Source organism: Ahaetulla prasina, chromosome 2 (genome assembly GCF_028640845.1).
Source record: "Ahaetulla prasina isolate Xishuangbanna chromosome 2, ASM2864084v1, whole genome shotgun sequence".
NCBI classification, from domain to species: Eukaryota; Metazoa; Chordata; class Lepidosauria; order Squamata; family Colubridae; genus Ahaetulla; species Ahaetulla prasina.
Genome location: NC_080540.1, coordinates 23856067 through 23880842, shown reverse-complemented (window position 1 = coordinate 23880842; position 24776 = coordinate 23856067). Strand labels below are relative to the sequence as shown.

At 42.9% G+C, this 24776-nt stretch overlaps 1 protein-coding gene across 2 annotated transcripts in view; it reads left to right on the top strand.

Moving 5' to 3' along the window:
• LOC131191553 (monoacylglycerol lipase ABHD6-like) overlaps positions 1–24176 on the top strand; it is a 29461-nt gene extending 5285 nt beyond the window's left edge. Inside the window, exons 2-10 of one of the 2 annotated variants that reach the window (XM_058169809.1) lie at positions 2162–2302; positions 3326–3459; positions 4700–4856; positions 6055–6168; positions 6669–6801; positions 10326–10483; positions 12757–12811; positions 14071–14171; positions 21193–24176. In XM_058169809.1, coding sequence (XP_058025792.1) covers positions 3350–3459; positions 4700–4856; positions 6055–6168; positions 6669–6801; positions 10326–10483; positions 12757–12811; positions 14071–14171; positions 21193–21369 — 1005 coding nt within the window. In that variant the 5' untranslated portion in view covers positions 2162–2302; positions 3326–3349 and the 3' untranslated portion in view covers positions 21370–24176. Of the gene's footprint in view, positions 1–2161; positions 2303–3322; positions 3460–4699; positions 4857–6054; positions 6169–6668; positions 6802–10325; positions 10484–12756; positions 12812–14070; positions 14172–21192 lie in introns of both variants that reach the window. The other variant, XM_058169808.1, reaches the window with a different exon arrangement.
• The last annotated feature ends 600 nt before the right edge of the window (positions 24177–24776 follow it).

Genomic DNA, 24776 nt, shown 5'->3' with positions numbered 1-24776 from the left:
TCTTACACTTAGGTAAGAAAAAGAATCAAAAACAATCAGCTAAATATGAGCCAGCAGTTTGCAGCAGAAGCTAAAAAAGCCAATGCAATCCTAAATTGCATTAACAGAGGGATACAATCAAGATCAAGTGAGATACTAATACCACTCTATAAAGCCCTAGTAAGACCACACCTAGAGTACTGCGTCCAGTTTTGGTCACCGCACTATAAAAAAGATCTTGAGACTCTAGAAAAAGTGCAGAGGAGAGCAACCAGGATTATTAGGGGACTGGAGACTAAAACATATGAAGAACGGTTACATGAACTGGGCATAGCTAGTCTAGTAAAGAGAAGGACCAGAGGAGACATGATAGCCGTCTTCCAATATTTGAGGGGCTGCCACAGAGGGGAGGGTGTCAAGCTGTTTTCCAAAGCACCTGAAGGCCAGACAAGGAATAATGGATGGAAAATGACCAAGGAGAGATTCAATCTAGAAATGAGGAGGAACTTTCTGACAGTGAGAACAATCAACCAATGGAACAGCTTGCCTGTGGAAGTTGTGGGAGCTTCATCACTTGAGACTTTCAAGAAAAGATTGGACTGCCATCTGTCAGAAATGGCGTAGGGTCTCTTGCTTGATCTTGGACTAGATGATCTATAAGGTCCCTTCCAACTCTGTTAATCTATTATCTGTGTAAACTGAGGACCCAGATTGCTGGGGGCAATAGGCTGACTCTGTAAACCACTTAGAGAGGGCTGTAAAATCACTGTGAAATGGTGTATAAGTCTAAGTGCTATTGCTAGATGATGGTCTGAGTTATAAAGGAGCCACATTAGAGTGTGGTGCGTGAATCCTTTGACTCATATATGTCAGCTTCCTCCATTGACCAGCAAATTCATAGCTGCCACAGATTTAGATACATTTGATGTTCATTTTTTTTCTCTCTTGTTCACGGTTCCAACCTATGTAGAGTGCCTAATTTCCCTCTCTTCTTAAAAAATGAGATAGTGCTCAAAGAAAAATGCCTTTTCTGGATAAACTTCTGTAAGACTTTGGGTGCTCGTGCAATCTACGCCAGCTGAAATTCCTTCTTTAATAGCAATTATTAACATATAATGTTAACCTTTTAAAATCCTGGGTGGTATTGAAACAGAAGTAAGGGGTCCTTGATGTTCTCTGAACTTGCTTGTTTTCTTGCAGACGTTTTATTACCCAAACTAGTAACATCATCAGTGCTAGTCCTCGCTAGCACTGATGATGTTAGCTAGTTTGGGTGATAAAATGTCTGCAAGAAAACAGCCAAGCTCAGAGAGCATCAAGGACTGCTCATGTCAACCTGAAATACAAATATTCTCCTTTATAGAAGTAGCTTAGATTCCATCATTTAAAAGTTGCTCCAAATCCTGTCTTGCACACAATTTCCTGTTGTGAGTACTGAGCAACACCTCCCCGCCAGACGTGCCTAGCTATAGTCATATCAGGTCATCTAGTTTTGCACGCACACAAAGATGCTCGTTCCACCTGTGTAATACAATCCATATTTATTCAGAAGGAATTCCCATTATGTAGAACAGGTCTTATTTCCATATAAACATCTGGATGATTGCTATCTAGTCAGCTTTTATTACAGCAATTACGTAATTTAAAATTGCTTAAAACGTTTAAGTAAATGTTTACTATCATTATATTAAATTCTACATGTGTGGGGCAACAGAGTTAAAAAAATGTAATTTTATTACTAAAGTTAAGAAAACAGAATCTATCATTCTCCAACTATATAGAAGACACACATGCTATGACTGTTAGGATTATTATGCTTAATATTATTATTATATTATTATTAGAAGATATGTTAAGAGGGAAAAATGAATAGGTTTACTATGTTCAATACTACAGTTGTAAGATCAGAGAATTAATATCAATGTAATGAATGCTGTTGTAAATCTTAATGGTTATTGCAGAGATATTTGTACCCAGACGAAACACTATTCAAGGAAAGATGGAATGTTTATATGATTTTTTTTATAAACAACAACACCACACACATGCTCACATATGCATGGAGAGAGGGGGGGGACTTAAAGAAGATACCACAGTAGCCATAGGGCATCACTTGAGAATATTGCTTTCCTCCTTTTGATATTCTCAAAATTAACATTATATATAATTAATTTCTGTTCAGGTAACTTGAAGATGATGTACCTTCTGGTCATAAGAGCATAAGAAGAACTGTATGGAATCTGTCCGAAGGCCTATCTAACTCCACATTCTGTTTCAAACTTAACCAGATATCCAGCTTGTTTCCAGAAGTCTTTGTTAGAAGGTATAGTGTGCCTAGGATTTTAAATAATTCTTAAGTTCTGTTGCCAGAGAAGTCTTAACAGTCCTATTTCCCATAACTATATTTGATTTTTTTCCCTAAAGCTACCCAAGTTGTATGTTTTGTGGTTGCAAATTCCACAGGCTACTTGTCTCTTTGCAAAGAAGCCATTCCTGTTTCTCAACAGGGCTTTAGTAGTTCAAACCCAAATCTATGTATCCAGTCTAGCATTATGTCCACAGTAACTAAGTAAGCAAGAGTTTATAATCAGGACTTTTTCTCTTAAATCATAATAATCACTGTTTCTTCTCTCAACCCATAATAGAGTGGAGTGGAGTGGAGTGGAGTGGAGTGGAGTGGAGTAGAGTAGAGTAGAGTAGAGTAGAGTAGAGTAGGGTAGGGTAGGGTAGGGTAGGGTAGGGTAGGGTAGGGTAGGGTAGAGTAGAATTCTTTATTGGCCAAGTGTGATTGGACACACAAGGAATTTGTCTTGGTGCATATGCTCTCAGTGTACATAAAAGAAAAGATACGTTCATCAAGAATCATAAGGTACAACACTTAATGATAGTCATAGAGTACAAATAAGCAATCAGGAAACAACATTAATATAAATCGTAAGGATACAAGCAACAAAGTTACAGTCATATAATCATGAGTGGAAGGAGATGGGTGATGGGAATGATGAGAAGATTAATAGTAGTACAGATTTAATAAATAGTTTGACAGTGTTGAGGGAATCAATTGAATCCTTCTACTCCTGTTCTTCTGCAATCAGCATCAAGAGACATATTGCTTCTGACTTGAAGATAACATATTACCATCATGATTACCTGCTAACCTTTCATGGGTTGCCATAATTAACCGTGAAGCAATCCAAATTATGGCCATCACGCCATCATTAAGCAGAATAATGAGGAGACCGTTAATGAGTCATTAACTAACCAGTTCTATTAAAATTATGAGGCCACACATAATTTAACGGTATTGTTTATTAAGATTATCTCACCCTTTGATTTTATGCAGCAGGAAAGGTTCCTTAATTTGGCAAGCATGGATCACCATATGATCAGGACAATTATGCACATGGCTATGGCTCTCTTATCTTTCTTCATCTCAAAGTTCAGCGTGTTACCTTCACTATTATTCAGGATCATGATCTGGTAAGTCTATTTCTTGTAAAATATATGAGAAAGAGAAAATACATATTCAGATACCAGAAGAAAGGTGTTTTTTTTAAAAAATAAATAAATCAGGGGTGCTTAGTTAAATGCTAATAAAATCTAGTTTTTGGCCCCATCATTTAAGTCAACATTTGAGGAGAGATAAAACTAAGACAAGTAGTTGCATCTTGTCCTGAAACTCCTTGAACATCTGGAGAAAAGAAGCAATACTTCAAAAGTTTCAGAAAATTTTCGTCATGTAGGGTGACAGGTTGCAGGTTCCTTCCCTTTAGCCAGGCTTCCCCATTTGCTTATTGACTTAAACAACTATATAACATCTGCATGAAGCTTCTTAATCTGGAGGCTGATCGTGGCATAAGATCAGAATATGACTAAATGGTAGAATTTCTCTCATTTTCTTACATCGGGGTGGTCAAACTCGATTTCATTGAGGGTCGCATCAGGGTTGTGTTTGACCTTGGAGGGCCAGGGGATGGGCGTGGCCGGGTGTGCGTGACCATGGTGGGTGTGACACGGGACTTGTGTCAGGGGCACCTGTGGTGGCCAAGTGCTAAGGCAGGACTTCCCTGAGACCCTCCCTCTCTCATTATAATCCCTTTCCTTCCTTTTCTTCTTTTTTCTTCCCTCTTCATTCTCCTCTTCCTTCCCCTCCTTCCTTATTTTTCCTTCCTTGCTTTCTTCCCATCTTTCCTTCTTTTTCTTTGTCTTTCTTCTTTCCCTTTCTCCTTTCCTGACCCTTCTTGCATGCTCAAATGCAAAAGGGGAAACATTTCTCCTTTTGTTTTGTTTTTAGTTTGTTTTGATAGGCCTCTGCTAGTGAAAATGGAGCTCGGGGGGCCCCATGCAGCACCCCCAAGTTTCATTTTCGCTGGAAAACACCCCATGGGCCAGTCCTTTGCTTTTACCATGTAGGCCCCGCAGGCCACATCTAAGACCCCACAGGCCAGATTCTGCCCACAGGCTTTGAGTTTGACATCCCTTTTTTACACTAATAGCTTCCTCACTGGCCGCTCCTCTTATGTTGGACTGCCTTGTTGGTCTTGTCATTGCAACCGCCACACAGTTCTCATCCACAATGTTACACAATTCTAGAAGCCTACAGCACCTTTCACAGGTTCTTTCATCTATTGTGAACTAAGCTTGGAATGGAAGTCATTCCACAATATGGCTCCCTCACAAAATCCCCATCAGTCTCCCATTCTGTTCTCTCTATTTTCAGGACTAAGCGTCTGAAAATGGGTGTGAAAGTGAAATACCTCAATAATGAGGGATACCAATTCAGCTATTTCACCCGAGGGGAACCCGGATCCCGACCAACTGTGCTGATGCTTCATGGATTCTCACTCAACAAAGACATGTGGTTAAATACCATCGAAGTAGGTCTCCCTTTTACTCTAGCTTGGGTGATGCTGGTCTGATCTTGGCTTCTAGAAGTCAGAGAGGAAACTTCTCTGGAGTTCCTGGCTAGTATGGCCTTTACTAATATCCATGTACATCTAAGGTTCTGTCCAATTTTTCTGGCTTTTAATTTTCTTGGAGGTAGATGAGAACCACCTATCTGCCACTATGGATAAAGCAGAATAGGAAATTTAACCCAGTCCTTAGACTACAAGTGATTTTGACCCTCCTGATATTAGGGATCACTTATGCCTAGCCAAACTGCTGCGAAGAGGAATTGGCTGATGTCACAACTGGATATAGCAATTTTATGAAATATTTGGGCACCATTGTGCATTTTTTCCTAATAAAGTAATACTGAAAAGACAGTTGTGGAAATTTCATGTAGTGGCCTGCATTTTCTCCTGAAATTTTATGAAATTACCCTTTTGTGAAATTTGCTGGTCTTTGGGCTATTAATTAATGCCTTTTAAAAAAATCACTAGGCACTGCCATGTATCCTAACATGTCCTGGTGGAACAGCTGGCAAGGGAGTAAATGCCAAAATACAAATGCTGAGGTAGATGGGCAGTTAAGAAGTAAAAAATATATAAATAGATGATAGAGATAGATAGATAGATAGATAGATAGATAGATAGATAGATAGATAGATAGATAGATAGATAGATAGATGAGAGAGAGATGAGAGAGAGGAGAGATAGCTAGATGATAGCTACAGTAGCTAGCTAGCAAGATAAATAGATTATAGAGATAGATGGATAGATAGATGAGAGAGAGAGAGAGTCAGACAGACAAACAGATGGATGGATGGATGGATGGATAAATAGAGATGAGAGAGAGAGAGAGAGAGAGTCAGTCAGTCAGACAGATAAATGGATGGATGGATGGATAAATAGATAGAGATGAGAAAGAGAGAGAGAGAGAGAGAGATAACCATCTTCTGGAATAAATTAGTGAGGTGTGAACATTCTCAGTTTTCCAAAACACATCATTTGGTGATATCATTGGAAGAAGAGGAAAATATCGTGTGGGATGGATGGGGAAGGGAGGGCAAAAGAGAACTGGATCTGATTAAGGACCAAAACAGCATTTCTTCTTTAGTCTTGGCAGTGAACAGAGCCAGCTATTTTTATTTTTATTCCTTTGGATTCACATGCAGAACCATTTCCCCAATAGGTCTTTCCTAAGGACCTCCACTTGGTCTGCCTTGATCTGCCAGGTCACGGGGGAACCACTCGCTTGCTCGGAGAAAGTTATACAGCAGTTGCTCAAGCTAAAAGGATACACCAGGTAGGGCTTTTCTTGAGCAGTGATGTGATCATTGTTTTTTGAAGGCTGGTGAGTGAAAGCAAATGGGGAAAGTGAGGAGGGATGAGACGTTAGATATAAACCAAGAAGAGATTTTACTGTGCAATGGAAAATATATAAAGCCATCTATTCTTTGCATTAAAAATGTAGAATCTCCTTTCAGTCAAGCATGACTTCTGGTGACTTCATGGACATGTCTATTTGATTTCTTGGAGATAAAAGAAAATATTTTACCACTGCCTCCTTTTATAAGTTTTTGTTTTAATGTTTTTGCTCCTACTTCAGTTTCAGTCATATATTTCTAGTATCAAACCCTGCTTAGCTTTTCAAAATGGAGCACTATTGGTTAGACGTTGCCACCTGGCACATTGTGGAAAGCTCAAAAAATGGAATTACTGTAGTTTCTGAAAGAATGGGTAAGCATCGGTAAACACCTCATGAAAACACGGCCACAATCTCTTTGTTCCCAATGTTGGTTTCAGTTTGTCCAGTGTGCTGGCCTGAACCACAAGCCTTTCCACCTGATTGGCATGTCCATGGGAGGCATGGTTGCTGGGGTTTATGCCGCTCTCTATCCAGCCCACGTCTCCTCTTTAGCGCTCCTCTGCCCAGCTGGTAAGTATCTATATCAAGTAAGTAAAATGTGAAGGAAAAGGCAGAATGCTTGGCCCAACCTCTATCTCATGCTGGCTGGGGAATTCTGGGGATTTATTTTTTTTTACATTTATATCCCGCCCTTCTCCGAAGACTCAGGGTGGCTAACATTGTGTCAAGCTCAAACTTAATCCCTCCAAGACGGAGTGGCTGTGGATGCCGGCACCTCGGTACAGTCAGCTGCAGATGCGGCTGTCTATCGGGGGGCGAGTTGTTGGCCCCGATGGAGAAGGTACGCAACTTGGGCGTGCTCCTGGATGGTCGGTTGTCCTTTGAAGATCATTTGGCGACCGTCTCCAGGAGAGCTTTTTATCAGGTTCGCCTGATCCGCCAGTTGCGTCCCTTCCTGAACCGGGATGTCCTATGCACGGTCACTCATGCTCTCGTTACTTCTCGTCTCGACTACTGCAATGCTCTCTACATGGGGCTCCCCTTGAAGAGCACCCGGAGACTTCAGCTAGTCCAGAATGCGGCTGCGTGGGTTATTGAGGGAGCGGTTCGGAGCTCCCACGTAACACCTATCCTGCACAGACTGCACTGGCTACCTGTCGTTTTCCGGGTGCGCTTCAAGGTATTGGTTACCACCTTTAAAGCGTTCCATGGCTTAGGACCGGGCTACTTACAGGACCACCTACTGCCGGCCTCTATCTCCCAGCGTCCGGTGCGTTCCCACAGAGAGGGACTCCTCAGGGTGCCGTCAGCCAAACAATGTCGACTGGCGGCCCCCAGGGGGAGGGCCTTCTCTGTGGGGACTCCTACCCTGTGGAACGAGCTTCCCCCCGGGCTTCGACAACTACCTGACCTTAGGACCTTTCGCCGCGAACTTAAAACCTATTTATTCCATATGGCTGGACTGGCCTGATTTTAAATTTTAAATTTTAATTGTGGGTTTTAAATTGTTGTAATTTGTATGGGGTGCAATGTTATTTTAAATTTCTGGCATACTTGAATCAGTTTTTTAAGGGTTATTTTAATTATGGTGTATGTTTCTGTTTGTATTTTATTTGCCTGTTCACCGCCCTGAGTCCTTCGGGAGAAGGGCGGTATACAAATTAAAACATCATCATCATCATCATCATCATCATCATCATCATCATCATCATCATTATTATTATTATTATTATTGTTATTATTATTATTGTTATTATTATTATTATTATTATTATAGTTTCATCCTATTTGTATATTTATATACAAAGTCAACTTATTGCCCCCCCAACAATCTGGGTCCTCATTTTACCTACCTTATAAAGGATGGAAGGCTGAGTCAACCTTGGGCCTGGTGGGACTCGAGCCTGCAGTAATTGCAGGCAGCTGTGCTTAATAACAGGTTATCTTACAGCCTGAGCCACACCGCGGCCCCACCGCGGATTGAAGTACACAAGTCTTAAAGTTGCCTAGTTTGGAGACCCTTGAGTTAGATTATAATATAAGAGCTTGATGGATTGTTTGGAGATGGGTTCTCTCATCAGATGCAATACTTCCTCATGCATTTCAGGGGGGTAAGTAGAGGTAAGTTAGTAAGACCACACTTGGAATACTGCATCCAATTTTGGTCACTGCAATATAAAGATATTGAGACGCTAGAAAAAGTGCACAGAATAGCAACAAAGATGACTGGAGGGCTGGCTGTTAAAACATACAATGAATGGTTGCAGGAACTTGGCATGTCTAGTTTAGCAAAGAGAAGGACCAGAATGACATGATAACAGTCTTCTAATATTACAAGGGTTGTCACAGAGAAAAGGGGGACAACCTATTTCTCCAAAGCAAAGAGGACAAGAGAAAAAGTAATGGATGGAAAGAGAGATCCCACCTAAAACTAAGAAGAAATTTCCTGACAGTGAGAACAAATGAATCAGTGGAATGGCTTGCCTTCAGAAACTGTGGGTGCATCATCACTGGAGATTTTTAGGAAGGGATTGGATAGCTATTTGTCCAGAATGCAGGGGTGAAATGCAGGGGAGAAAGCCCACTGCAACTACATAGCAAAAAAGGCTCTAAGAGTTGTAAACCTAATTTTACGCAGCTTCTTTTCCAAAAACTCTACACTACCAACCAGAGCATACAAAACATTTGCTAGACCTATTCTTGTATACAGCTCACCTGTCTGGAACCCATACCACATCTCTGACATTAATACAATTGAATGTGTCCAGAAATATTTTACAAGAAGAGTCCTCCGCTCCTCTGAATACAACAAAATACCTTATACCTCCAGACTTGAAATCCTGGGATTAGAAAACTTAGAACTCCGCCGACTCCAACATGACCTGTGTTTAACACACAGAATCATCTATTGCAATGTCCTTCCTGTTAAAGACCACTTCAGCTTCAATCGCAATAATACAAGAGCAAACAATAGATTCAAACTTAATGTTAACCGCTTCAATCTTGATTGCAGAAAATATGACTTTTGTAACAGAGTTGTTAACCCTTGGAACACATTACCTGACTCTGTGGTCTCTTCTCAAAATCACAAAAACTTCAACCAAAAACTTTCTACTATTGACCTCACCCCATTCCTAAGAGGACTATAAGGGGCGTGCATAAGAGCACAAAAGTGCCTACCGTTCCTGTCCTATTGTTCCCTTTCATTATATCAAATTAATATAGTTGTTGCATACTTTGCTTATATATATGTTTATATGATGTGTTGTTGTTTTATGTTGATGTTTGTGTATACTGTTGTGACAAAATAAAAAAAAATGCTGATCCGGTAGCGATGGCAGTGGGTGGTTTGGAGAACTGGTAGCAAAAATCCCTGCCACACCCCTCCCGCCCATGCCCACCTAATCTGCCAGTCGTCCGCTTGTCCGCTTGGTGCTTCTTTTAAAAAATACTTTTAAAAACTTAAAAAAAGGCTCTGACAATCACAGCGATCATCAGCTGCGCCATCGTCAGAGCCTTTTTTTTTTTACTTTTAAAAGCATTTTTTACAACCTATTGGGCTGAATAGGTTGTAAAAGAAATGTTTTTAAAAGTAAAAAAAAAGATCACGCACCACAGCTGATCATCCCCCCAGCATGTTGTTCTGCTTACCCCATGCCTCCTTTTGGTGCGCATGCACAAGTCAGCAAACCAATAGCAAACCAGTCCAGATTTCAACATTGCCAGAATAATGTAGGATCTCTCCTGCTTGAGCAGGGGTGAAGATCTCCCAAGGTCCCGGCCAACTATTATTCTGTTATTCTGTTAAGTGATGAGCAACTGGTGGTAGTAGTACTCTTCATATAAGGTCTGCCTGCCATGATTGTTAAGCTTTATGCTTGGGTTACCACCATTTTTCCTATCCAATCTTTTACCCACCAGTTATTACACTTGTACCAGCTGTGAATATAATAATTGAAATCTAATTATGAGGAAAAAATGATATATGCTTTCTTTAAATAAATCTATGACTGCAATTCCTGTTGAAATGCAGTAACAATGTTACGTTTGTCTTATATTATCTTTTAAAATTTTGCACTTTCCCTTACTTACAGGTGTGAGGTATTTAACTGACAGTGAATTTTTTGCCCGATTACGAGAGCTGATTTTCTCTAAGGGCTCTGTGGAGAATGCTATTATCCCAGTTACAGAAGAGCAGATGGAAAACTTCATAAAGCTCTGCTTATACCATCCCATTTTTTTAAAGATTCAGGTGAAGATCTGACCTTTCATGGATGTTGTTACCCAGTCTCTTCTGATAACATCTTTCTTCTTCCCTCTCATATTTTAATGGGGTAGCCAGAGACAGCACACAAACCAGAAGGTAAAAGAATATGAACATTTCAAAAATACAGAAACTGAAAAAGAGAGGTGTGGATAGGTTCATTCGTTCATCTACCTGCCCGTCCTTACATTCATTCAAACATTTTTTTTAAAAAAAGAAAGGTATCCTGGAACTGCTCACTGTGAAATAAATAATCAAGACATTAGTGTCTTCAGATTTATAGTATAGAGACCCAGAAGAAAGAAAGAAATAGGTTGTCCCAGTGCTATAAAATGTTCCCCACAATGCTTGGTTTTAGATCTTCCTTTACCAAAAGAGTGTTGTCACTTGTCAATGTGGGGTATTATCAGCTAAAGGCTAATAATTGATTTTCAACAATATCCACAAAAGAAATCATATTATGACAAGTGACATGACATATTATGGAGATTCTCAACCACCCAGGTTATGGTTGTGCCAAAGATGCTTTTTCAAAGGCAACTGGATTTTGTTTTTATAATTTAGAATAACAGAGTAGGAAGGGACCTTGGAAGTCTTCTAGTCCAACCCCCTGCTTAGGCAGGAAACCCCATACACTTTCAGACAAATAGTTATCAACATCTTCTTAAAAACTTCCAGTGTTGGAGATTCACAACTTTTGCAGGCAAGTTGTTCCACTGATTAATTGTTCTGTCAGGAAATTTCTCCTTAGTTCTAAGTTGCTTCTCTCCATGATTAGTTTCCACCCATTGCTTCTTGTTCTACCCTCAGGTGCTTTGGAGAATAGCTTGATTCCCTCTTCTTTGTGGCAGCCCCTGAGATATTGGAACACTGCTATCATGTCTCCCCTAGTTCTTCTTTTCATTAAACTAGACATATCCAGTTCCTGCAACTGTTCTTCATATATTTCAGCCTCCAGTCCTCTAATTATTTTTGTTGCTCTTCTCTGCACTCTTTCTAGAGTCTCCACATCTTTTTTACATCGTGGCGACCAAAACTGAATGCAGTATTCCAAGGGTGGCCTTACCAAGGCATTATAAAGTGGCACTAACACTTCACGTGATCTTGATTCTATCCCTCTGTTTATGCAGCCTAAAACTGTGTTGGCTTTTTTAACAGCTGCTGCACACTGCTGGCTCATATTTAAATGGTTGTCCACTAGGACTCCAAGATCCCTCTCACAGTTACTACTATTGAGCAAAGTACCACATATACTGTACCTGTGCATTTTGTTTTTCTTGCCTAAATGTAGAACCTTACTTTTTTCACCATTGAATTCCATTTTTTGAAGATGTTTCGGTTCTCATCCAAGAAGCTTCTTCTTCAGAAGCATCTTGGATGAAAAATGAAATGTTTTCAAGGAAAAACCAAATCCAGTTGCCTTTGAAAAAGCACCTTTGGGATTCTATGACAAGGCTAGAAATTAAACAGGCAACCTGAGGATTACAGATTTAATTTTTTCCCAGCTGTGCTTGACTGAAACTGCCCATAGATACTTTTTAAAAATTAACCATTTTTTGCAAAGACTTCTCTTCTCTTCTCTTCTCTTCTCTTCTCTTCTCTTCTCTTCTCTTCTCTTCTCTTCTCTTCTCTTCTCTTCTCTTCTCTTCTCTTCTCCTCTCCTCTCCTCGCCATCTTTTTTACCTACAGGTTCAATCCTGCTTTACTCATTGTTGACTAAGTTCTCACAAATGGGCTTGAACCAGTCACTGTAAATTATCTTAATCAAAATATCCAGCCTAATACGGAGTGTCTCCCTGCAAGAGGTTTTCAAAATGAAAAGAACTATACTCATCAGTGCAATCAACTGCTAATCAGGGATGTGGCTGTGCATATCCAGCTTTGCTGGACATTGCTCTGGTGTAGAGCAAATGACAAAATGTACAACAAAGTGACTCAAGGACCACTCTTTAGGTACTTGCATATGATGTCATGATTCAAATATGAAAGGGCAAACTTGCCTTAGAAAAATGTGATACTTATTTCATTATGTTGGTGTCCCTAGAGTTGGGAATTAGCATATTTATGCTTGGCTGCTTACACTTTTCAAAAACTTTTAAGAAATCGCAAACTCCATTCATACATAATTCAATACAATCTAACTTATTCTATAAGCCTCCCAGATTTGCCCTATGTGGGATGCGGGCAGCATACAACTTTAATAAATAAAATAAATTAAAATTAATAACTTCTGACTTTCACTTTGATTTCTCCGCTTTTAGCTTCTAAAGGGATATCTTGAAGATCGAACATCACACAAGTCAGTTTTTGTAAAATGTAAGTACAAGACACAGTATGGATCAGACATTTCAGAAAGACAAGCCTACATTTAGCACCGATATAATCAATCCAGCATCAACTCCCCACTCAGCACATGTTGATTGCATTTGCATGTTATATTTGACAGAACGGAATAGCAGAGTTAGAAGGGACCTTTGAGGTCATCTGGTCCAACCCCCTGCTCAAGCAGGAGATCCTATACCATATCAGACAAATGGCTGCCCAAAGTCTTTCTGTAAACCTCCAGTGATGGAGCATCCACAACTTCTGAAGGCAAACCATTCCGTGGGTTAATTGTTCCCAATGTTAGGAAAATTCTTTTTTTTATATATAGGTTAGATTTGAGACTTGATTCCTGATTTTTAAAATGTTAAATAGTCTTGGGGAAATCAATTGTCTTTTCATACGGTATACTATAGCTGTACCACTCTGCACACTGAGGTGGCACAGTTCAGATGTCCTTTGTATTCATCATAAATTAGCCTTTCCCAATTTATAAGCCTTCCAACGGTGTTAGGAATATAACCACGGGTGGGCTGCTGGGGGTTTGCAGGGTTTCAGCTAAGATACTGTGCAGTTCAGAGAGCCCCCAAATCCCACTCCTGGCTGGCCCCGCCCACCCCTCCCTTCCCAGCAGTCCCTACGCAGCCCGTTTTAGATGCAGGTAAGTGCAGGGCGCACACAGAGGCTCGGGACAGCGAAAAATGAGCCTACTGGAAGTTTGGGAAGACCAGAAATGGGCCCGTTCCCAACCTCCAAAGGACTTCCGGAGACTGGGGAGGCCGTTTTTGCCCTCCAGGAGGCTCAAGAAAAACCTCCGGAGCCCGGGGAGGGCAAAAACGCTATGGTGCAGGAGGCCAACTAGGCAATGCCCACTATGGCCACACCCACCCAGCAACTGGGCATAGAACCCCTTACTAAAATTTTTGAAGCCCACCCCCAAATATAACTCTCATAATTCCCAGTCAATTCAATCTCCATTGGGTGTGGAGTCCAGAGGTTATTGTCTAGCTATACTAGAGAGGTGCAAGTTGGAAAAGCTGCTGGACTGGCATTTAATCAGCCAAATGGGAAAACAAAGGGTTCAAGTTACTGTTCCAGCCAAGGGTTCCTTAATCAAATTTACTCATCCCCTTATTTATAAGAAAACTGAAGAACAGAAACAGGCAAAGCCCATGACAGGTTTCACTGTTCATTAAAAATGGGGGATGGGGGGAGAAAACCCAAACCAATTCTGCTTCCTTTTATTGAGAAAGGTTTTCTGGACCTCACCAGCGGTGAATCGAGGTATAGCCTCCATGAGAACATGAGGAAAATCAGAGCTCCCACCCAGATCATTTGGGGAAAGGACGACAAGGTAAGAGATGCATATTTGTCTGGGGTTTTGTGCACACTGTGTGCTACATTGAGGCAAGGAAGCCCTAACAACAACGGAAATTACTGTATGACCGGAGAATTTTACATGGCCTGAATTCAAGACTCAGTGCCTGCCTTTCTTTATATTGGAAAGCGATGCCCACCAATAAAGGAAGGGATGGAAGCACACACCTTCCTAGGTAGCAGAAATGAACCATTTTCATTAGTGTGAGAGCTTTGCATGGCTTGTCGAGGGTCACACTCCAGAAGAGGGCAGGATGAGGATTTATTTGGGAGACTTCAGGGCTTTTAAGTATCAAAGAAGGCTTAAAGTCAGGGGTGGGCTTCAAAATTTTTAGCAAGGGATTCTCTGCCCTGTTGCTGGGTGGGTGTGGCCATGGTGGGTGTGGCCTAGTTGGCCTCCTGCACCAGATTGGGGGGGGGTGTTTTTGCCCTCCCCAGGCTCTGGAGGCCCTCTGGAGGCCCGTTTCATGCCTTCCTGAACTTTCAGTAGGCCCATTTTTTGCCCTCCCCGAGCCTCCGCACACGCCCTGCATTTACCTGCATCCAAAACAGGCTGCTTGGGGACTCCCGGGAGGGGAAGGGGTGGGAGGGGCCAGCCAGGAGTGGGATTTGGGGGTTCTCCGAACTGCACAGAATCTTAGCTAGAGGTTCTCCTGAACCCCCGGAAGCCCTACCCCTGCTTAAAGAACTTATTTTGTCCCTTTATACCCTTCCCAAAATTCAGACACAAAGAGGCTTTGTTTGTTTACCCATCGCAAATATACAGTGATTGAAAACAAAGAAATAATGATCTGTTATTACAGATCAAGTCCAACAAGAAGATGGTATTTGAAACCAATGCACTAGAAAGAACAATATCCAGAATCAGAAATAATAGAACAGAGGCTACATTGATTTATAATACAAAATAAAGTATTCACAGAAGCAGATTTGGAAGAACTGGAAAGGTCTACCAGGGCAAAAAAAATCAAAGTTTTCCCAGAAGTAACTCAGACTATAAAGGCAAGCCACAGGGCAGTAGAGGAATCCAGCAGAGATATAGAATTATTTTTATTTAGAAACCAGGCACCCTCTCCTCTGCCTCAGGAAGAACAAAGCCCTCTAACTTAAAGAAGTAGAAAAATTGAAACAAAGAATAAGCATCTAGAACAGCACAAAATCGTCAGAATAAGGCTGCCTGCATTGAAGCATGGTCCAAAGAAACAGCTAGCACAAGAATCAAAAGTTTTTTTTTCCCCAGAAGAAAGAAAAAAAAGAAACAAATCAAATAATGTTCAGCACAGCTGCAGTTATAACTCAGTGGTGGGCTGCTGCCGGTTCAAACCGGTTCAGGCGAACCGGTTCGGGCACAATTCTGTCCTAAATCACCGTGTTGTTTGACGCCGGATGCGTGTGTGGATGGCACGCACATGCGAATTCCCGTGTTTTGTGACTTTGAATGCATGTGCGGATGGTGCACGTGAGCAAATTCCTGTATTTTGTGATGCTGCACACATGCGCGGACAGTGCACAAGTGAGTGAAGAGAGAGTGCGCATGTGCTCAATTTCCACTGCTGGGCGAAGTTGTTGTTGTTACGGTATGTGATGCCCACCTCGGTTATAACTGAATCCTTGGGATGCAAAATCCACAAAGAAGACATCACAAATAATAAACATAATTGACATAAAACAAAAAGCCAAACAGCGAGCCACCAAAATGGATGATCAAACTGGAAAATAAGATCAGTAAGTTGAGATCAGATGCAAGCAAACTGGAACAGATGAAAGAAAAGAAGCTGAAGAACAAGGAAATCAAGAAATACCTCTCAGAAAGAAGGAAAATCAAGGAAGCACTGGAAACACCAATGCACCAAACAACAGCTATAGCCAAAAAGATCGGCACATATGAAGCTCTAATTGCAAATTATAGGCAGACCCTCCAATTTCAATGCAATCAGAAGCATTTCTACCAATCCAACAATGGGGAAATTGCAGGGAATCAGCCAGTACCTGATAAGGAAGTGGTGGAATTCAAATAATTTAACAACCGGTTCTCCCAGGGTCAGGTTGGCTGTTGTGAGAGGCGTGGACCATCCCCATCCTCCAGCTCTGCCGCACATGCAAGACGAGCCTCCCACAATGGCCAACCTGACCCTGGGTGAACCGGTTGTTAAATTCCACCCCACCTCCCACCAGCTGAGTGATGCGCTTTGCTGCAATTGAGAAATGGGCAATGGAGTGGCCTGCATGAGGGAAGGAAGAGGAGCAGGGAGAAGAAAAAGGGAAAGCGGCCTTCTCCTTCCCTTGTGCCGGCCGCTCTGTTGCCCATTTCTCCATTGCAGCGCAGTGCAGCAACCAGGATCCACTTTGATAGCGGCGGGTGCAGGGCTGAAATCCAGCAGCTTCTGACAGATTCTGGAGAACCTCTAGTGGAAATGTTGAGTACTTTGGAGAACCGGCAAATACCATCTCTGGTTGGTCCCAGAGTGAGATGGGAATGGGGATTTTGCAGGATCCTTCCCTGCCACGCCCACCAAGCCACGCCTACAGAATCGGTAGTAAAAAAATTTGGATTTCACCAATGGGCGGATGGGTAATTTAACAACCGTTTCGCTCGAACTGGTGTAACCCGACTGAATCCCACCACTGTCTACACCAGTGATGGCTAACCTTTTTGTTGTCGTGTGCCAAAAGCACATGCATGTGCACAACAGCATGTGTGCGTGCTGGCACCCATAATACAATGTGCCCCCCCTGCACATGTGCACATGACTCTCTGTGCTCCCCCCCCCACATGCACGTGCAAACCCTCCGCCCTGTTTTGGGCCTAGTAGGCCTCCCTGCTGTTACAGGTGTTATGTCTGCCTTCCATGCAGCTTTGTTCCTCTTTAGCATTCATCTCCATTGTTTTGTGATGCATTTCCTGCCTCTCTAGGATTTACCTCTATTTGCTCTTGTGAGGCACTTCCTGTTCCTGTTGTATCTATATATTTATATTCTCGATGGCTTGTATAGCGTTTTAACTGCATTTTGATTAAAACTACTTGAAACACCTGCAGCCTCCTGGGACCAAAAACGGGCCGCGGGGGGAGGAGCAGCATATGCATGTGCCCCCCTTGGCATATGTGTGCGGCCCCTGTGCATTTGCATGCATCTCCCGCATGTGCCCTGCCTTCCATCCCGAAAATCAGCTGGCCGGTGGGAGGCACACATGCGCTGTGGAGCTGAGCTGGGCGATGGCTGGCGTGCCCTCAGAGAGGGCTCTGCATGCCAGCAATGACACGTGTGCCATAGGTTCACCATCACGGGCCTACACCACTAATTGCCAAGCAGTTTAACATATTGCAAAGACATGAAATTGAAGAGTGGCTAAAATCTGACAAAACCTACCTCATAATGAAAGATTCAACAAAAGGGGCAGCACCTACAAGCCAATACCAACAACTTTTATTTAAATGGGAAGATTCAAAGCAATATAATTGTTATTTGGATCTTGCTGTTGGCTGCGCCTGCAGCTTTATAAGTATTAACAAATGAGTGAAAACACTGAGTTCACTGTAATACTTGGAGCAGCTCACATAAGTTGCTTAAAATTAGATTTAGATTTAGATTTATTAGATTTTTTATACCGCCCTTCTCCCGAAGGACTCAGGGCGGTTTACAGCCAGAATAAAACAATAATTATGTACACAATAAAACAATAATTAAAAAACATTGAATATCAGGCCGAAATTAAAACCATTTAAAACCATAAAAACCCCATAAAATTTACATCAAAATATTAAAAGCTACTAAAAATTTCTATGCCAGTCTTGCGCGAATAAATAGGTAAGTCTTCAACTCGTGGCGGAAGGTCCGAAGGTCAGGCAGTTGACGGAGTCCTGGGGGAAGTTCATTCCAGAGGGTGGGAGCCCCCACAGAGAAGGCCCTTCCCCTGGGGGCTGCCAGCCGACATTGCTTGGCGGACGGCACCCTGAGGAGTCCCTCTTTGTGAGAGCGCACGAGTCAGTGGGAGGCAATCGGTAGTAACCAACACCTTGGAGTGCACCCGAAAGACCACAGGTAGCCAGTGCAGTCTGCGCAGGAGTGATATTACATGGCACCCACGAAAGGCTCCCTCTATCACCCGCGCAGCTGCATTCTGAATCAACTGGAGCCTCCGGGTGCTCTTCAAGGGGAGCCCCATGTAGAGAGCATTGCAGTAATCCAAGCAAGAGGTAACAAGAGCATGAGTGACCGTGCATAGGGCATCCCAGTCAAGGAAGGGGCGCAACTGGCGAATCAGGCGGACCTGATAAAAAGCTCTCCTGGAGACGGACGTCAAGTGATCTTCAAAAGACAACCGCCCATCCAGGAGAACGCCCAAGTTGCGCACCCTCTCCATTGGGGCCAATGACTCGCCCCCAACAGTCAGCCGCGGCTGCAGCTGACTGTACCGGGGTGCCGGCATCCACAGCCACTCCGTCTTGGAGGGATTGAGCTTGAGCCTGTTTCTTCCCAGCCAGACCCGTATGGCTTCCAGACATCGGGACAGTACTTCGACAGCTTCGTTGGGGTGGCCTGGGGTGGAAAAGTACAGCTGAGTATCATCAGCGTACAGTTGGTACCTCACCCCAAAAACCATTGATGATCTCACCCAGCGGCTTCATATAGATGTTGAACAGGAGAGGCGAGAGAATCGACCCCTGCGGCACCCCACACGTGAGGTGCCTCGCGGTCGATCTCTGCCCTCCTGCCAACACCGTCTGTGACTGGTCAGAGAGCTAGGAGGAGAACCACCGATAAACGGTGCCTCCCACTCCCAAACTCCCCAGCCGGTGCAGCAGGATACCATGGTCGATGGTATTGAAAGCCGCTGAGAGATCTAATAGGACCAGGGCAGAGGAATAACCCCTGTCCCTGGCCCTCCAGAGATCATCAACCAATGCGACCAAAGCCATCTCCGTATTGTATCCGGGCCGAAAGCCGGACTGGAACGGGTTTTCCATGGCAGGCTTAACAAAATCCAGGAGCCAATGGTCTCCTAACAAACCCTACTGTTGTGGAGTAGGGGACAGGCATTTTGCAATAATGTCTACGACATGGGGCTCAGGTGGCTAGTCATCTCCTCCTGTAAAATCTGCATAGAATACAGGTAGTCCTCGACTTACAACAGTTCATTTAGTGACCATTCAAAGTTACATCACTGAAAAAAGTGAGTCATGACCGTTTTTCACTCTTACAACCATTGTAGTGTCCCTATGGTCACAGGCTTTACATTCAGATGTTTGACAACTGACTCACATTTATGACAGTTGCAGTGGTCCGGAAATCACATGATCCCCTGTTGTGACCTTCTGACAAGCAAAGTCAATGGGGAAACCAGATTCACTTAACAACAGTGTTACTAACTTAACACCTGCAGTGATTCACTTAACATATGTGGGAAGAAAAGTTGTAAAATGGTGCTAAAACTCAAAAAAAATTTCAGTTAACAATATAAATTTTGGGCTCCATTGCAGCTGTAAATTGAGGACTACCCAGGGGTAAAATCCAGCAGGTTCTGGAGAAGCGGTAGTGGAAATTTTGAGTGGTTTGGAGAACTGGCAAATAACACCTCTGGCTGGCTCCAGAGTGGGGTGGGAATGGAGATTTTGCAGTATCCTTCCCCTGCCATGCCCACCAAGCCACACCACGCCCAGCAAGCATGCCCACAGAACCGGTAGTAAAAAAATTGGAATTCTGCCACTGGGACTACCTGTAACCAACTGTAGAGAGTAAGAAGGATGACCTTGTTAGAAGTATGTAGAAGCTGCCTAGACAAAAGAAACAGAAACTTTTTTAAAAAAAAAATCCACTCTCACTTACATTGACAGAGCAAGCCAAGAGTATGTAAAATGAGAGTAAGCCAGGGGTGAAATGCTCCCGGGTCGGACTGGATTGCGTGATCCAGTAGCGATCATGGCTGGTGGTTCGGCAATCCGGTAGCGATGGTGGAGCAAAGCTCCACCCACCCGCCCGGATGTCATTACTTCATGGTTTTAACTAGGAAGTAATGTTTTTTTTTAAAGGATACGGTGGCTCAGGGGCTAGGACATTGAGCTTGCAGATCGAAAGGTCGGCAGCTCAGCGGTTCGAATCCCTAGTGCTGCTTTGTAACGGGGTGAGCTCCTGTTACTTGTCCCAGCTTCTGCCAACCTAGCAGTTTCGAAAGCACGTAAAAATGCAAGTAGAAAAAATAGGGGCCATCTTTGGTGGGAAGGTAACAGCATTCCGTGCGCCTTTGGTGTTGAGTCATGCCGGCCACATGACCACAGAGACGTTTTCAGACAGCGCTGGCTCTTCGGCTTTGAAACGGAGATGAGCACCGCCCCCTAGAGTCGGCAACGACTAGCATGTATGTGCGAGGGGAACCTTTACCTTAATGTTTTTTTAATCTTCTGTGCATGCCTGCACTTCCGAACCGGTAAGGAAGGTAAGTAGATTTCCCCCCTGCAGTAAACCTCACTCCCTGCTATTGAACCTCCTTCACTGATTATATTACCTAGTTTGGTAATGAAATGTCTGCAAGTAAACAAGTTCAGAGGACACCAAGGACCCCACAAATAAAGTTCAGATACAAGGAGTGGGGGGAGGAGGGGGGAAGGAGGAGGAATGGTATTTTTCACCAAAAAAGGAGCATCAGCTGTTTCTTTCACTTTGGTTAAACATAAATGATTGATAACTTGATCAGTATGATCATCTTCTTAATTTTTCTAGTTTTCTAGATAACTCTTGCTGTAAGAAAAGATGAGAAATAAGATTTTACACAGAAAGAGGTCACATAAGCCAAGAGAATCCAGATATCTTGACACCTACCTAAAAGGTTTAATAAAGGGAAGGTCAAGTTTAATGATTCTGTTCTTGAAGAAACAATAATATGCAGAATACAGTCCAACGGCTTCATTCGTTAATAGCCTTTCAAATCAGGAGATCCTTTCTATGCCCTTTAAAAAGACTTTCAAGCATAGGGGAAAATTCAATGTTTCTTTGTTGTGCAGGTCTTTGATTCTTCAGGTGCAGCAGTTCTGGAGGCTGCCATTCCTAATTCCCAAGTGCACTGGCTGGAAAAATGTGGACACTTCATAACCCTCGAGAGGCCCAGGACATCTGCAAGGCTCCTCTTGGAATTCTACAAATCGGTCTGTGACTCAGCCGGGCAGAAGAAGGTGGCCTGAGGCTCAGGAAGTGGAGCTCCACCTCCAGACCCATATTGACTTCTCTGGCTGGTACAATGGGAGCTACAACTCAACATATTTAATAGGCAACAAAAGAGGTGGGGACCTAGAGAGAACAAAGCTTTGCATCACCATTCCAGAAAGACTAATTGAGAATCGATCCATCTTTTCTAACAAAGCTTACAGTACAACAGTCTGTTTATAGTGATTAGATAGAGTGGAATGTCACTCTATGGAAACACTACAATATGCTCCAGAGTGGCAATATCACAAGGTAGCGAATTGTCCTTGTGTCCTGCTTTTGAATTTGAGAGATACACCGAGCATCACAATGTTTGGTAGAATTATATCCCACCTTTCCTTGAAGAACACAAGCCTGCATTACTGCCTTGACATCAGAGGTCTCCAACCTTGACAACTTTAAGACTTGTGGACTTCAACTGCACAGCAAAGCTGGCTGAGGAACTCTGGGAGTTGAAGTCCACCAGTCTTAAAGTTGCCAAGGTTGGAGACCCCTGCTTCACATTTTGACTGGCCCAAGATCATCATCCCATGACCTTTTATGGTTGAGGGAAGATTGGAATCTGGATGTCTTCAATTCTAGGCCAACACTATGCCATGTAGGTCCTGTTCACCTTACAACCACAACTGGGACCAGAATTTCCATTGCCGAGCAAGGCAGTTATGAGTTGTGCCCAATTTTACAACCTTTCTTGGCCATGCTGGTTGAGTGCAGTTTTTATCTGAATCATGTGCTCATTAAGTGAATCCAGCTTCCCCCATTGACTTTGCTTATTGGAAACTGGCTGGGAAGGTCACTAATTACTTGACCCCGGCATGCTGCAAAGTCGTAAATACAGGTTGGTTGCCAAAACACCTGAATTTTTTTGATTGTATGGCCGTGAGGATGCTGTGACAGTCACAAGCCATTTTCTTTAAGTGTTGTAACTTCCAACGGTCACTAAATGAATGGTTGTAAGTCGAGGACTACCTGTTCTGGCTCAGTGCAAGCAAGCAATTCTTGAGCTTTAAATAGGCTTGAATACTGAGCACCATTTCGTATGAATGCTGCAACATCACGGGGAAAGAATACACCCTCTGAATCATGCTTTTCCTTTACAAAGAACTCAGTTCCTAGCAAAGGAGGTTTTGCAATGTAGTAGGAAAAATGGCATTGCTGAAGGCAAGTAAATTACTCTCTCTCTCCCTCCAAATCTCCTTTGCCATAGACTTGACAAACAGTAAACCTGTCAGCTCAACTATAAAACATTAAGAATGCCAAGGAATGTTGATAAAGGTGCAAAAAATTACAAGGAGTTAATAGAACCCCACAACTGACCAGACTATACCAGACTTGGACGAGGGAATAAATGGGGAACTCATCAAATTTTCAGATGACACCAAGCTGGCAGGAGTAGCCAACACTCCAGAAGATAGGCTCAAGTTACAGAAAGATCTTGACAGACTTGAACATTGGGCACTATTTAACAAAATGAAATTCAACAGTGAAAAAAGTAAAGTTCTACATTTAGGCCAAAAAACCCGAAATGCACAGGTACCGTATATGTGGCACCTTGCTCAATAGTAGTAACTGTGAGAGGGATCTTGGAGTCCTAGTGGACAATCACTTAAATATGAGCCAGCAGTGTGCAGCAGCTGCCAAAAAAGCCAACACAGTTCTGGGCTGCATAAACAGAGGGATAGAATCAAGATCACGTGAAGTGTTAATACCACTTTATAATGCCTTGGTAAGGCCACACTTGGAATATTGCATTCAGTTTTGGTCGCCATGATGTAAAAAAGATGTTGAGACTCTAGAAAGAGTGCAGAGAAGAGCAACAAAGATGATTAAGGCCTGGAGGTTAAAACATATGAAGAACGGTTGCAAGAACTGGGTATGTCTAGTTTAATGAAAAGAAGGACTAGGGGAGACATGATAGCAGTGTTCCAATATCTCAGGGGTTGCCACAAAGAAGAGGGAATCAAACTATTCTCCAAAGCACCTGAGGGTAGAACAAGAAGCAATGGGTGGAAATTAATCAAGGAGAGATGCAACTTAGAACTAAGGAGAAATTTCCTGACAGTTAGAACAATTAATCAGTGGAACAACTTGCCTGCAGAAGTTGTAAATGCTCCAACACTGGAAATTTTTAAGAAAATGTTGGATAACCATTTGTCTGAAATGGTGTAGGGTTTCCTGCCTGGGCAGGGCATCGGACTAGAAGACCTCCAAGGTCCCTTCCAACTTTGTTGTTGTTGTTGTTGTTGTCATTATTATTGTTGTTGTTATTGTTATTATTATATTCTGCTATATTCAAATTCTTGGTTGATATATCCAATGACATGGTCATTCTAATTCAGGGGTGTCAAACTTAAGGCCCAGGGGCCGGATACGGCTCGCGGGGTGCTTAGATGTGGTCTGTGAGGCTGCCCTGGAAACAGTGAAGGACTGGCCCGGAGTGCCTCTGCCAGTGAAAATGGAGCTTGAGAGGGCTGTGTGTGGCCCTCCCAAGCTCAGTTTCTCCTGGGAGAGGGTTGTAGCCGAAATGGAGCTTGGGAGCCTGTTTTTGCTGGCAGAGCACTCGGGCCACTACAGACGGTCCCGACACGAGTGATGTCAAGCTGGCCACGCCCACCCTGGCCATGCTCACCCAGCCCCCCAAGATCAAACCCAACCCTGATGCGGCCCTCAATGAAATCGAGTTTGACACCCCTGTTCTAATTTGCATAATTCTCTATTATGAGATTGCAAGCCCACCCTTTTAATTCACTACCGTAATAATAAATTATGTTTCAATGAATTTTCATCCAATCTCCGAACTGTGTATTGTTTTGGTAACAATTCCATCTTCTTTCTGGCCCTTTTTGTTTATGACCTTGCTGAGAAAATGAGGACTCAAGGCCACTCTGAATAGAAACCTAACTTTTTGAGGATTGCAAGTTTCACGTTTCCTTGCAGAAATCTTTTGGACTGCCTTGATGCCCAGGACTGGTAGATGGATCTATTGGTCTTTCACGTCAAAGACTAGATAAATGAATAGATAAAATAGACAGACAGATACACACAGCTAAAACTACAAAAACATGTGCCATTTTTTAAATATATATAAATAACTGTCTTCTCACTTGAGGCACAAATAACCACAGACTATTTTTTGGGTGAGATAGAACAATGTGGGATAGATAGTACCATCCTCAGATGGACTCGCAGTTGGCTGACCAACTGCGCTCAGCATGTGGCCCTCAACTGAAGTACTTTTACAGGGAGGGTGTTGTGTCTCGTCCGCTTTCACCGCAGCCGGGGACTTCTTATCTGCTTCCGAACGTTGAGGAATGTCCTAGTATGCCTCCCGGCCCCAGCCCTGGCTCCATGCCCAGACAGGCTGAGGAGGAAGAAGTACCTCCAG